Below are 13,399 nucleotides of genomic sequence, written 5' to 3' on the forward strand. Positions count from 1 at the left end.
GCCCGTCTCAACCCCCTGACGCACGAGAGCCGTGATGGATAGATCCTTCAGCCGGGACACCTTTCCTAGAGAGAATAATCGAAGGTCATGACCCCAGTGAGGCCGCTATGTGTGTGAGGTACCTGGATGTCAGAGGTGTGAGCTCAGTAATCTAACGACCTTGATAACAGGGCAGTTATTGCACAAAAGCACACAAACGCACTTGTGTCCACTATGAGTTGTAGCGGTACACAGTCTGTTCTTATTGTTTTTTAGTTTTTCTTTGTACCTCATGAAAATATACCCGAGAGAGATTACTTGTATTATTCTTTCTGAAAGCTAATCTGTTGTCATTGTTGTCTTGAGTAGGACAGTGTTTTTGATCCATCTGCATGTTTTTATTTTCTAAATACAGTGTGTAATGAATAGGTGCCTCTTTATCACATATAAGCCTTGTGGAGAAAAGATAAGAAGCCCAAACACAAATGTGAATTAACAAAACACTGTAGATGAGATAAACGCAATCAGGACATGTCCAGGTGTATGCCCCTGGGTCTCTGGATCTAACCGGAGTCATTTGGGCCTGGGGCTGGAGGAAACTCAGGTCTGAAAACCTCTGTCTAAAACCCTGACTCACTTCTCCGCCATCTCGCTACCAGGTTGCCGTCGTGAAGATGAAGAACACGGAGAGGGTCTACGCCATGAAGATCCTCAACAAGTGGGAGATGCTGAAGCGAGCCGAAGTAAGAGCTGAATTATTATTATTATTATTGTGGTTGTCATCTCCACTCAATCCTGACAAAGATAAGCTGGACATAATGGGCCCTCTGGCTAATTTCCTCCCTCTCTCTTTTTCAAAGCAGTGAGTGACTAAGTAAATTTCAATAAATAAAAGTAATATATATCATAAATAGTAATAATCGATCGTGTTTCTCTCTCCTCTTATCTGGTTCGTGCGAGCCACTAAACCTCTTCACCGTGTAAATGCAACTCCCCGGTCGGTTAATGTCCTGCATGTGTTATTTATCTTCTCCGGGGCGAGTCTGTGTGTCTTTCATTCAGGGCGGGTCTGAGTCCCAGTGGAAGCCCTGCGCTGCTTCGGCTTCTGAAATTTGTGTTTCATTTATTTTTTATCCCCTCTCTCTATCGAAACTTGACCTAGTTTTCCTACAATCAGGTCTGACAGTCCCTACAGGCATCTGGTCCCCAGTAAGACATTTATGTCAGTAAAGCTTTTGTCAAAATCGAGTCGATCATTAATCCCTCAATCCCGGTGATGGTGTGTGTTGTGCGGCGCGGAGGAGGGGCTCGATGGCCGCTGTTTCAACCCTTGCGCAATTTTATCTTTTGCCGGCGTTGATGTTTTTCGCCTGATTATTTCATCATCGCCTTTGATTTCTCCGCGATCAGCTCCACTGGACACTCGAACCTCTTGATTTTTACGGCTCCAACAAAAACCACATGTCAACCATTCCTCTCTTCCCTCTCTAGAGTGGATATATATATATATATATATATATATATATATATATATATATATATATATATATATATATATATGGCCTGCTTGCAGACAAACAGCTGTTACCCTCTATAGGCTGAGAGCGTCCTGTCCCGCAGGGCCCGTGGTTCTTCCAGTGGAGCTGATGAGAGTCGTGCCGGGCAGGGCGGTTCTCTGGAGTGAGGAACGCCGAAGGGGTTCGCTGTGTGGAAGAGGCCGAGGCACAGTCAGCTGACACCCTGGCTCTTAAAGATGCTTTTCTTGGCGGTTATGAGGGTGGGGCAGCCCGGTGCGGGAAGGGTGGCTCTGGGCGTGGATGGGTTCCCAGGGAGGCCCCATGTGTTCTACCACAGCTTGGGGTCTCTAGGATGGGGAGATAGTCTACGTGCATGCTAGCAGAGATGAGCAGCATATGTCTCTCTCTCTCTCTCTCTCTCTCTCTCTCTCTCTGTGTCTTTCTGTCTCTCGTTACCGACGAGTGGAGTGACGGCTCCCTGTCCGGCCCACCAATGTGGTGGAGTGTGGTTGGGGGAATTGTGTTATGAGCAGCCGGGTCACATATCACAATGTGATGGAATTAGAGTGACTGTCCTTCTCTGTTCAGCTGTCAGGCCTCGTCTCGGCACGGGAGCGGGTGACCCACTGGGGCCCGGATCCGGAGAGGCAGGCACACGTGGAAATGAGACTGTGGGGAGAGATGGCATTGTCTCCTAAACCGCTCCTCGGTTCGGAGTCCCGACGCCCTTGTCTTTTGTTCATCCATGCTGTTGTTCCCGCAGACGGCCTGTTTCCGAGAGGAGAGGAATGTCCTGGTGAACGGGGACTGCCAGTGGATCACCACGCTGCACTTCGCCTTCCAGGATGACAACTTCCTGGTCAGTGAACGACTTTATCAGTTCGATATCTGAGCGTTCCCTGAAATCCCAGACTGCTCTAGTTCTGTCCCGATCGAATCACAAGGGGCTTTGATTGGCAGTGCGGACCCCTTTAAGACCACCCTCTCTGTGTGGCTGCTGGTTTTGTTACGGTCTGCAGAACCCCTGATTATCTGCCCCCTCAGGCAGAGTGACGGGGGGCTGTTTAATTACTAGTTAATCAGGGCAGCTGAAGGGGTGGGGGAGGAGGGTGTCATGGTGCTGAGGTCTGCTTCACACTAATAATCAGTCCAGTCAAACTTGTTAATTGATTAATTAGGCTAGTCTTTCTCAAGCAGAGTTCTGGAACTTCCAAAGCATTTCTGTGGTGCTTGAATTGTGCAGTGCGCCATTATTTATAGGCCAGGCTTTTCTATGGAGGGGGTCTGGGGGTCTATTAACAAAGTCCCCCTGCTGCTGCTTGTACTGATGGCTGGGATCCTTTAGTTGCTGTGGCTCTGTCTGATCTTCCTGGGCCGCCGTCCTGACTGTCTCCCCCTCTGCGTCCTCAGTACCTGGTCATGGACTACTACGTCGGAGGGGACCTGCTGACGCTGCTCAGCAAGTTCGAGGACCGGCTCCCAGAAGACATGTCCCGCTTCTACCTGGCGGAGATGGTTCTGGCCATCCACTCCATCCACGAACAGCACTACGTACACAGGTGGGTCTCCCTGCGTTTAAAATCCGCAGCTTTGAGTCGACGCTCTTGAGTTTATAAAAAAATAAAATAATGAAAAAGCCCTCCGGTCAAATGCAGACCTACTTCTGTTTCTTTTTTCTGGTGACATTTTATATTTATAGCGGGAGCTGGTTCTGTTCCAAGAAACGACACAAATCAGATTAAATCTCTCGGCCGCAATGCAGTGGAATGGGAAGTGACCACGTAGGCCCTGCTTTCAAATGGCAAGGAAGACCGTGTTTGGTACAGCTTCCTTCGTAAGACGTGGTCCAGACTCTGTCAACCAGGCCTGGAGCACCGATGGTTTGACTAGCATCTCACAGCAGGATATCTTCATACCATTATTATTATTGTTATTATTATTATTATTATTATTATTATACCCCGGTGTCCTCAGAATTGGTGGGCACTCAGCTGTCAGGTGAGGACAGATACCAGGTCCGATCTCCCTGTTTTTGTTTTTGTTGTGGCAGTTTGTTTTGGTTTTGCGTGCCTTGCGTTTCCCCGGCCTGGCTCTGCTTGTGATGCCGCGAGCGTCCTGCCAAACTGGCACAACAGAGGCCCGGCTGTGTGCTCCCGAGCCGCAGCTGCGCCTCCCCCGACACCGGATAGCAGGGCGCGGGGGGGGGGTGGAACAATGTGAAAGCTGTTCACGGTGTGCGGACCAAAGGCAGGGTGGGGAACACAGGACTGCCCAGCTCCCGAGAGAGAGAGACGGGGCTTTCGCCTGGTTGGTCTCCCTGGTTGTTTTCAAGGCTTCACATCTTTATTTCACAAAGCTGACTTTCTAATTCGGCACCCCCCCTTTGTTTATGGTTATAAAATGTTAAAAAAGCCTACTTAAACAAAACTGTTTTAATTTAACGCACCATCCTCTCTCCTGACGTTGGTTGCACCCTGCCTGTTTGCTCAGTCCACTCCGTAGGAATAAGCAGGAGTCCCTGAGACCGTGCGGGACGGAGCCCCACAGTCAGAACCGCGTGGGTGGGCCGCTTCAGTGTAGAACTGACTGTGGTTGACAGTCTCTTTCCCCCTGAATCCTGGCAAGCCTCCGAAAGCGTCCCCGTGGATCATGTCATCCATCCGAGTGTCAACGTCTCTCCTCTGTTCTCAGGGACATAAAGCCGGACAACGTGCTGTTGGACATGAACGGCCACATCCGCCTTGCAGACTTTGGCTCCTGTTTGAAGATGATGGAGGACGGCACCGTAAGTACCGGTTGCCCAGCGGCTCAGCCAATCGGAAGGCGGGGGGGGGGGGAGGGGAGAGGGAATGTGGGAGTCGCTCTGGGCCCCGTTGTGCCACTTTTTTTTGTCGTTTTATTTAAGGTATGTGTCAGTATTGGGATACTTCTGCCAGGGCACTAGGTCATGAGATATTTTATAGGATCGTGTTTTAGAGAGGGAGTAGAGGAGGTAGCCAGAGGGCCCATTGTGTCTGGCTTATCTGGGTCAGGACTGCATGGAGACGGGCAGAGCTGCAGGACAGCGATGGTGAAGGATGAGAAGAGCTGAGCTTGTTTATGTTCAGTGGAAATGGCCTGGTGTGTCTGACAGGCGTTGTGTGATCTTGGGTTCGGCCCTGTGACTGCACAGTGCTGCAGAGGGCGTGACCTATCCGGCGTGCTATGGCCTCTCCCACACTGCCCCGGGCCTCTCCCACACCGATGCGCCGCTGCCCGTCTGGCCCGAGAGCCCCCGCCCCCGCCCCCGCTGCACCCTGGCAGGACAAACAGTCACTTCCTGCCTGGAGGGACGTGCCAGAGAGAGGGGGAGGGAGAGAGAGAGAGACGAGCTCCCTGGCCTTGCTGAGGAGCTGTCCAGGCGGCTGTGGGAAGCCTGCTGTAGTGTAGGGACGTTACCCTGCAGTGGATTGATTTAAAATGCACAACGCAGGGCACTCCAGAAGAGCTGCAGCATTAAACTAATCGTGTTAACCAGGGATTATGAGCAGGAAATTACATTTTCTTGAGCCAGTGCATCCTTTATGAATGAGTGAACTGCCTGGGGCTGATGTGATTTGACATCTTTTACCCTTTTGCCCTCCCCAGTGTGGGACATCTTTATTTTTAAGTACATGAATATGGGGTTTAGGGCTTTAAACACCACTAGTTGAGCAATATCTTTGTACAGACAAAGTTAGTGGGTCTTTCCCAACAACAGTGGGAGGGAGAGAGGAAGGGAATAAGAGGGAGAGGAGGGGAGGAAGAGGTCTGGAGAGGGACAGTAGGGGAATGAGGGGAGGTGAGGTGAAGGGAAGAGGAAGAGAATGGGACGGGTTGTGGATGGGGAGAGAGAGAGGAAGAAGAGGAGGGAGAGGGGACTTCCTGCACTCTGCTGATGGGAGGCCGGGCCTGCTGCCAGAACCTTATTAGACTCCTTTATTAAACTGACTGCAGCAGCCCAACTGGCTCGGCGGGGAGACACTCGGATTTATTTTATTTTTGCCTTCATTAAACCCCCATATCCTCTCTCTGCTTTACTTGTCTTTTCTTAAAGTCTATTTTTGACTTTGATCCTCATCGGATTGAAGGTTAAGACTATCAGGCTGATCGTCGTGCCTGGTGGTCATAAAAGCCTGCAGGGAGGGAGCAGGGAACGGCCCAGTAGTGAATCTGAGGCACCTGGCCTTTATACCCCCTTGTTGTGCTCCCATTGGGCTGCCATTTCCCCACAGAGGGTCCCATATGTTCTGTCCGGTCTGTGAGCGTGTGCCGTTGTGCCCGTGTGCAGGTGCAGTCCTCGGTGGCCGTGGGCACGCCGGACTACATCTCCCCCGAGATTCTGCAGGCCATGGAGGACGGCATGGGCAAGTACGGCCCCGAGTGCGACTGGTGGTCCCTGGGCGTGTGCATGTACGAGATGCTGTATGGGGAGACGCCCTTCTATGCCGAGTCCCTGGTAGAGACCTACGGCAAGATCATGAACCACGAGGTGGGTCACACTTTGTGTTTTATTGTTTTGTTCTGTTTCACTTGCGTTTTATGATGATTTTACAAGCATGTTTTGGAACCCCCCCCCCCCACAGGAGCGGTTCCAGTTCCCGTCCCACATCGTGGACGTGTCCGACGACGCCAAGGACCTGATCCAGCGTCTCATCTGCAGCCGGGAGCGGCGGCTGGGCCAGAATGGCATCGATGACTTCAAGAAGCACCCGTTCTTCCGCGGCCTTGAGTGGGAGCACATCCGCAGCATGGAGGCGCCCTACATCCCTGACGTCAGCAGCCCCTCCGACACCTCCAACTTCGACGTGGATGATGACGTGCTCAAGAACCCGGTGTGCCTCGTCCCGGCTGTGTTTCTCTGCCTCTGCCTGTCTTCCTTCCTCCCTCCCTCCCTCTCTGTCTGCCTCCCTGCCTCTGCCTCTCTTTCTTGGTCTGCCTTCCCCTCTCTCTCTCTGCATCCCTCCCTTGGTCTGCCTGCCTCCCTTCCTCCCTCCATCTCAGTTTCTCTTTCTCTGCCTGTCTCTCAGCCTTGGTCTGCCCCTGCCTGTCTCCCTCCCTCCCACCCTCTCTGCCTCGGTCTGCCTCCCTCCCTGGCTCTTTTTCTCAGTCTGCCCCTGCCTCTCTGCCTCCCTTCCTCCCTCCCTCTCTGCCACTGTCTGTCTGACTGCCTCTCTTCCTCAGTCTACCTGCTTCTGTTTCCCTGCGTCTGCCTCCCTCTCTTCCTCCCTCTGCCTCGGTCTCCCTTCCTCCCTCTCTCATTCTCTGACCTTTTTACTCTGCTCTCCTCCCCAGGACATCGTGCCTCCAGTCTCCCACACGGGCTTCTCCGGGCTCCACCTGCCCTTCGTGGGCTTCACCTACACCACCGACAGGTATGGTGCGCTCGATGGTGGCGGGGGTGTCTGTGGATGGGGGTTGTCTATGTCCTCCAGGTTTGCGGTGTGTTTGCATGTGCGTGACGGCTCTTGTACTGTGTGTGTGTGCGTTGACGGCTCTTGTGCTGTGTGTGTGTGCGTTGACGGCTCTTGTGCTGTGTGTGTGTGCGTGACTGCTCTTGTGCTGTGTCGCGCAGCTGCTTCTCGGACCGCGGGTCTCTGAAGAGGGTGCCCCTCTCGGACGGGGCCGGCCCGGACTCGGACATGCAGCGCGACGTGGAGAACAGCCTGCAGGTGGAGGCCTACGAGCGCCGGATCCGCCGCCTGGAGCAGGAGAAGATGGAGCTCAGCCGCAAGCTGCAAGGTACGGCACAGCAGCTGCGCCGGCTCGTTCTACTCCAGTTAAGTTCCCGATTAAATTCCTAACCGTGCGCTGCCTTCCCTCAGAATCCACGCAGGCGGTGCAGACCCTCCACGGCTCTGGCCGGGGGATGGGCACGGCCACCAGGGACAAGGAGACGAAGAAGCTCAACGAGGAGATTGAGCGGCTCAAGAAGAAGCTGGCAGGTGAGCGGCGGGGCATTCGCTCCCTTCTGGAAACGGCGGCCGTGAGAGATTGTTGTTGTCGTGTGTGGCTCTAGTCCCGTGTGTAACCAGGCAGTTGATCGTCTTTCTCCCCTTCCCTTCGTCTTCTGTACATCCACATCCTTCTCAGACTCTGACCGGCTGGAGCACCAGCTCGAGGAGGCCGTGACCCTGCGCCAGGAGTACGAGACCTCGTCCACCAAGCTGAAGGCCCTGGACAAACAGGTCAAAGCACTTAGGCAGGAGAAAGAGGAGATCCACAGGGTAAGGGGTGTGAGTGTGAGTGTGTGTCACCGTCACTGGCGATGGGGCTGACGGTGGTAACGGTGTCCCTGTCTCTCTAACCACAGCAACTGGTGGAGTCCCTGGAGCGGCTCAAGTCGCAGACTAAGGAGCTGAAGGACGCCCACCAGCAGCGCAAGCTGGCCATGCAGGAGTTCTCGGAGCTGAACGAGCGCATGGCCGAGCTGCGCTCCCAGAAGCAGCGGCTCTCCCGGCAGCTGCGCGACAAGGAGGAGGAGATGGACGTGGTGACGCAGAAGATCGACTCCATGCGGCAGGAGATCCGCAAGACCGAGAGGGCCCGCAAGGAGGTATGACAGCTGCGCGGTGGGGATTTGTGGACACGGGTGCTGCTAGGGTCTAGTGTCTATATATTATGTTTGTCCCCTCTGCGCTCACATCTCATTCTGCCAACTACAGAATACAAACAAACCGGGAATGATCCCGACCTTTGGAATCTGTTGCCTTTAGTCGTTTTTTTAGTTTTTTAACCCCCGCATGAAAGAGCCGCAGTCCTCTGTGTTCAATAGCATCTCCAGAGGCAACGTCGGGAATGTCAGCATCTCCCGTCCAACCCCCGGCTCGTCGGGCCTCCTACCCCGAGCCAAGTCGTGTCTCGCTGACGCGCCATGCCGTTGTCATTGCAGCTGGAGGCGTCGCTGGAGGACGCCAAGGCGGAAGCGTCCAAGGAGCGCAAGCTGAGGGAGCACAGCGAGAGCTACACCAAGCAGCTGGAGGGCGAGCTGCAGACCCTGAAGGTCAGAGCGCAGGGACAAGTGTGTGTGTTTGGCAGCCAGAGCCCGGCTATTATGGCTCAAATGCAGAGTCTCGAAAGAATCGTGAGTTGGGTCTGTAGATGTTCGCTGACCCGTCTTGACTTCTGTCGTGTCTTGCGTGTGTGTATCGTGTCGTGCCTTGTCCATCTGTGTGTGCGGTGCAGGTGAAGCAGGGTGGCCGAGCGGCGGGCCTCAGCCAGGAGACGCAGCAGGAGCTGACCAAGCTCAAGTCAGAGCTGGACAAGAAAGTGCTCTTCTATGAGGAGGAGCTGGTGCGGCGCGAGGCGTCCCACGCCACCGAGATCAAGAACATGCGCAAGGAGTTGCACGACTCCGAGGGCCAGCAGCTGTCCCTGCAGAAGGAGGTGCTGATGCTCAAGGACAAGCTGGAGAAGGCCAAGCGCGAAAGGTAGGGGGTCGGGGGTCACCATGGTGTCGGGGGTCGCGGTGGGGTCGTCCGTGTGATGAGAGAACAGGCGTGTGGGATTGACGGTGCGTGTGTTCGCAGGCACAGTGAGATGGAGGAGGCGGTGGGGACCCTGAAGGACAAGTATGAGAGGGAGAGGAGCATGCTGACTGAGGAGAATCGCAAACTGACCGGCGAGACCGACCGGGTGAGTCTCCGCGTCCCCCGCCTCGCACCCCCCTGCAACGCCAGGCCTTCTGCGCTGACGGGGGGGTTCTCACGCGCCTCTGTCCTGCTCTCTTGCAGCTGTGCTCCTTCGTGGACAAGCTGACTGCGCAGAACCGTCAGCTGGAGGACGAGCTACAGGACCTGGCCAACAAGAAGGAGAGCGTGGCCCACTGGGAGGCCCAGATCGCAGAGATCATCCAATGGTATGGTCTGCGTGTGGCCCAGTGCCCCCGTGTCGATCTTACACACACTCCCCTTGTGCCAAGCCATGCTGTCTAACTTCCGTCTTTGACCGTCTCTGATTGTGTGTGAGTGTCTGTGTCAGTCTCTTATCTGTGTAAGAGTGTCTCTGTGTCCGTCTCTGATTGTGTGTGTGCTCCTGACCCCGCAGGGTCAGCGATGAGAAGGATGCCCGTGGGTACCTGCAGGCTCTGGCCTCCAAGATGACCGAGGAGCTGGAGTCTCTGCGCAACTCCAGCCTGGGCTCCAGACCCCTGGTAAGACTGCAGCCGCGCCTCTCCTCCATGGCAGCTTTATTTCAGTTCATTCAAATGTGGCTTTATAATAATAATAATCATAAGGAGGAGGAGAATATTTATTATTGGATTGAAACCCCTGTCCCCTGATCCTAATCCACAATGTCCCCATATTTACCACGTTACACGACTTAGGGGTTTGTCCTCTCTCCACTGATTGCTTTATCTGCTGATTTATTCATTATTGACGTCTGTGTGTGTTTTGTCCCTCCCCTGCCCTTTGCCCCGTCGATGTCCCAACTGTACAATGCTGTGTTATCTCGGTTGCCACCCCAGCTTGGCTCGGCAGTAAACAGCCCGTTTCAGAGGTCTCTGCTCCCCCATGTGGGCGAGAAGCTGGTGAGTGGGCGAGAGCCCGAACCCCCTCCTCCGCTCCGCCGGTGACAAGAGACACTCGTTCCCTCCTCCGATGGACAGACAGCTGGCTCTGTCCTCTGCTTGTGGCGGGTCTGGTCTGGTCTGGGAGACTTCTTTTCCGTGGCTTTATTCTAATCAGTAGTCCTGACCTGATTTTCTATTTCATTTGTCTGTGTTGCCAAAAAAAAACATCAAACAATCCTTCCAATTGCAATCAACGCTCCCACCCACAGCTGGGGGGGAGGAGTCCTTATGGCTGAGCGAGGGGCCAGACCAAGCGCTGTGGCTTCCCTCAGTGTAGCTCAGATCTCTGACGGTTACTCGCTATGTCGGCTAGGGCCCTCGTTCTCCCCTGTCCAGTAACTCCTGGAGGTTGTGGTGAGGAGGTGGGGCTTCGGCACTTGACCACACGTGTGACCGTGTTTCATTGGTACCGAGCTCCCCTCCCCTCTCGGCCTTATCTGGACAGTGTTCGGGCCAGTTTAGTCTGCTTGGCCGTCGATGTATTGAGGGAATGAAAACAAGAAACTGATGATTTGAAGAAGAAGAGAAGCAGAGGAAGACCTTCAGGAAGAGGAAGATGTCCTTTGATCTGTTGGAAAGATGGACAGTAACAGTCTGAACTGGGCCGGGCTGTTGATGTAAAACAGAAGCACTGGTGCAGTCGGACTCGGCAAAAGCCCCTCCGGCGCCACCAAACCGATCTCCGGTATTGATCTCTTTCCAACTGGGCAGCTCCTGACACGTGATTTGGCTGATTTAATCTGGTTCCCACTTAATTCCTTTGTGATTTCGTGAAATCTAACACTAATGATTGTTTGTTTTTTTTGCTTTGCTGTCTGTGATTTGGAAATGTTTACCAGTCCAGTGCCGGTTAAATGTATTGTTGCTGAGATCATGACATCACCAGCTCATGTTATCAGTCTGCTGCGACAGTGTTCACTGAGTTTGTGAAACGCGGCTACATTTAAAACCATAAAATACATTGAAGAACACCGAAATGTACAGAGAGAGAGAGAGGACTTGAACAGTGGAGGAGACATCTCAAAGTATGGGTGAAAAGCATCGAGCTGAGATTTGACAAGGAGGAGAATCGCTCAGAGGTGTGGCATGTCGTCATCTGAGCCCTGAGAGGCAGGACTGCTTTCTCAACCAGGAATGGACACACCCTGTGATTGAGTCAAAGCCCGGGTCCAGTGGACTCTGTTCAGTCTCTCATCCCCTGGGGCCTTTCGGTTTCCTGTAAGAAAGTGTGACTCCCAGTCTGAGTGTGTTTGCTGTGTGGCAGCACAGACAGCATGACTATATTCTCTCTTCTACTGTCTCTTTTCCCCCATCCCCCTCTCTATCTCCCCCCCAGGACCCTCTGTGGAAGGTGCGCCGCAGTCAGAAGCTGGACATGTCCGCCAGGCTGGAGCTGCAGTCTGCGCTGGACGCCGAGATCCGGGCCAAGCAGCTGGTGCAGGAGGAGCTGCGCAAGGTCAAGGCGTCCAACATTTCCTGGGAGAGGTCAGTTCCTCCGCCGGGACCACGGGCTCGGAGTTGCGGGGCAGCCCTTCCGATTCCCCTTGGCACCAGCCCCCTCCTGACCCCCGTCTCGATTCTCTTCTGCCGCAGCAAACTGAAGGAGTCGGAGGCCAAGAGCCAGGAGCTGGCGGAGCAGATGGAGGCCATGAAGAAGGAGCTGGAGGAGAGCAGGTCACGCTCAGACAAAGGTACAGGAGCCGAGACCCGAGGTGGCGCTGTTGTGGACAGACCCAAACAGCCCTGGCTCAGATCTGGGTTTTACAGTCCCAACAGTGCAGGTTTCAATTTGGGCCCCCTAGTTCGAATCTGGCCTAAGCCAAAACCAGCTCTAACTGGGATTACCCACAATGCAGTGCACCATTGAATGGTTAAGCTTCAAGGAAAGGTGACCAAGAAGAGGCGGCCATTTTGACCAGTCTCTGGTACCTGATTCACGAGTGAAAAGATATTCTGATAACGGTTGTATCTGTCTGTTTTAGGATTGAAACTGCCCGACTTCCAGGACTCCATTTTTGAGTATTTCAACACGTCTCCGCTCGCCCATGACCTGACGTTCAGAGTAAGTGTCCGCTCTGTGAGACCCCGTTCTGTGTCCACTCACTCTGCCCCTGTCACAGTAAATACAGAAATAAATAATCAATTTACTGCACTGGGGAGAAGGTTGTGCTAAATAAGATGACCTGTGTTGTTTCTAGCCAACCCGGCATGAATACTGTGTGTGTGATCCAGCCGCCAGAGCATACATGTGGAGTCCGTGTGTTGTCTGTCCCCCTCTGTGTCTGTGATCTCGGTGTTTGCTGGAGCTGAGGCTGAATGATGATGCTGCCCCAGTTCATCAGTGTCGTGTGGTCAAAGGCAGAGAAACAGTCACTTATTTACAGGGCCAGTGCTTTCTCTTCTGGGTTCTTCCTGTTGTTGTCTTAGTATCTCTTCTGTCTCTGCCCCCCCCCCCCCCCATGTCCCTCCTCTGTCTCTGTCCCCCTATTTGTCCGAGTCTCCCCTCTGTCTAGTTCTGTTGTGGCTGAGCTGTTCCCATGTGTTATCTCAGCCGGGCAGCCCGTGTGGCTCCTCGTCAGCTGGGTTGAGGAACTCCCAGCTTTGCCCAGTGGGTCTGCAGGGCTCTGACACCCTGGATGACTAAATGACTACTGTCACCCCCAGGGCTGGTTTGTCTTTGTCTCTGTCTGTCTCTGTGTCCCCCTGTCCTCACTGCCCTATCTGATCAGAAGTAAAGCAATTTTATTTTTGTCCCTCACATCTGTTACCCAAAAAGGACTCTGTCTCTTCCTCGTCTGCATCCTCTCTGCTAGCGTTTTGGGATGAAGTAAGTTGGCTGAACAGAGCTTACACCCTCCCCCTGCCATAGCTCCCGCCCCCCAACCCCGTCATTCATTAGTCTGAGCCCCTGACCGCGTAATCCACTGACCGCCCCATCCTAGTCCTGTGCCTCGTAAACCTCCGCTTTAGTCACTAGCTCCTCACGGCCGGATAATGGCTGTGTGGGAAGAGCTTCCGAACGGCAGCCCGTGAGCTGCGGAGTCGCTGCGATGAGTGAGACCAGATTGTGTCGAGGAGCACTGTGCTGGAGGTGGCGGTGAATACAGACCGCGTGGACGAACGCTGTGTGGACGAGGATGAGGTTCTGACCCATCTTAGAGAGCGAAAGAAGGGATGCCTAATAATTGGATTTGTAATGATTAGGAAACCACTTCCTGGAGGACTTGTCTATTTGTTTTTGTTAAATCCTCGATTCAAAGCACCCCGTCATCCGTGCCTCTTTTCGGGTGATGGACCCTCTTCCGAATCTGCC

At 53.8% G+C, this 13,399-nt stretch overlaps 1 protein-coding gene across 3 annotated transcripts in view; it reads left to right on the forward strand.

Moving 5' to 3' along the window:
* The window catches only part of cdc42bpb (CDC42 binding protein kinase beta (DMPK-like)), a 44,716-nt gene that overhangs the window by 19,954 nt on the left and 11,363 nt on the right, over nt 1–13,399 (forward strand). For 2 of the 3 annotated variants that reach the window (XM_066694993.1, XM_066694991.1), the window contains exons 3-22: nt 639–722; nt 2,260–2,355; nt 2,907–3,055; nt 4,188–4,281; nt 5,806–6,006; nt 6,101–6,349; nt 6,810–6,889; nt 7,090–7,256; nt 7,340–7,459; nt 7,608–7,741; nt 7,828–8,070; nt 8,407–8,517; nt 8,700–8,944; nt 9,044–9,149; nt 9,248–9,372; nt 9,561–9,666; nt 9,982–10,044; nt 11,423–11,571; nt 11,680–11,777; nt 12,069–12,148. In XM_066694993.1, coding sequence (XP_066551090.1) covers nt 639–722; nt 2,260–2,355; nt 2,907–3,055; nt 4,188–4,281; nt 5,806–6,006; nt 6,101–6,349; nt 6,810–6,889; nt 7,090–7,256; nt 7,340–7,459; nt 7,608–7,741; nt 7,828–8,070; nt 8,407–8,517; nt 8,700–8,944; nt 9,044–9,149; nt 9,248–9,372; nt 9,561–9,666; nt 9,982–10,044; nt 11,423–11,571; nt 11,680–11,777; nt 12,069–12,148 — 2,700 coding nt within the window. The remainder of the gene's footprint in view (nt 1–638; nt 723–2,259; nt 2,356–2,906; nt 3,056–4,187; nt 4,282–5,805; nt 6,007–6,100; nt 6,350–6,809; nt 6,890–7,089; nt 7,257–7,339; nt 7,460–7,607; nt 7,742–7,827; nt 8,071–8,406; nt 8,518–8,699; nt 8,945–9,043; nt 9,150–9,247; nt 9,373–9,560; nt 9,667–9,981; nt 10,045–11,422; nt 11,572–11,679; nt 11,778–12,068; nt 12,149–13,399) is intronic. The other variant, XM_066694992.1, reaches the window with a different exon arrangement.

Source organism: Amia ocellicauda, chromosome 21 (genome assembly GCF_036373705.1).
Source record: "Amia ocellicauda isolate fAmiCal2 chromosome 21, fAmiCal2.hap1, whole genome shotgun sequence".
NCBI classification, from domain to species: Eukaryota; Metazoa; Chordata; class Actinopteri; order Amiiformes; family Amiidae; genus Amia; species Amia ocellicauda.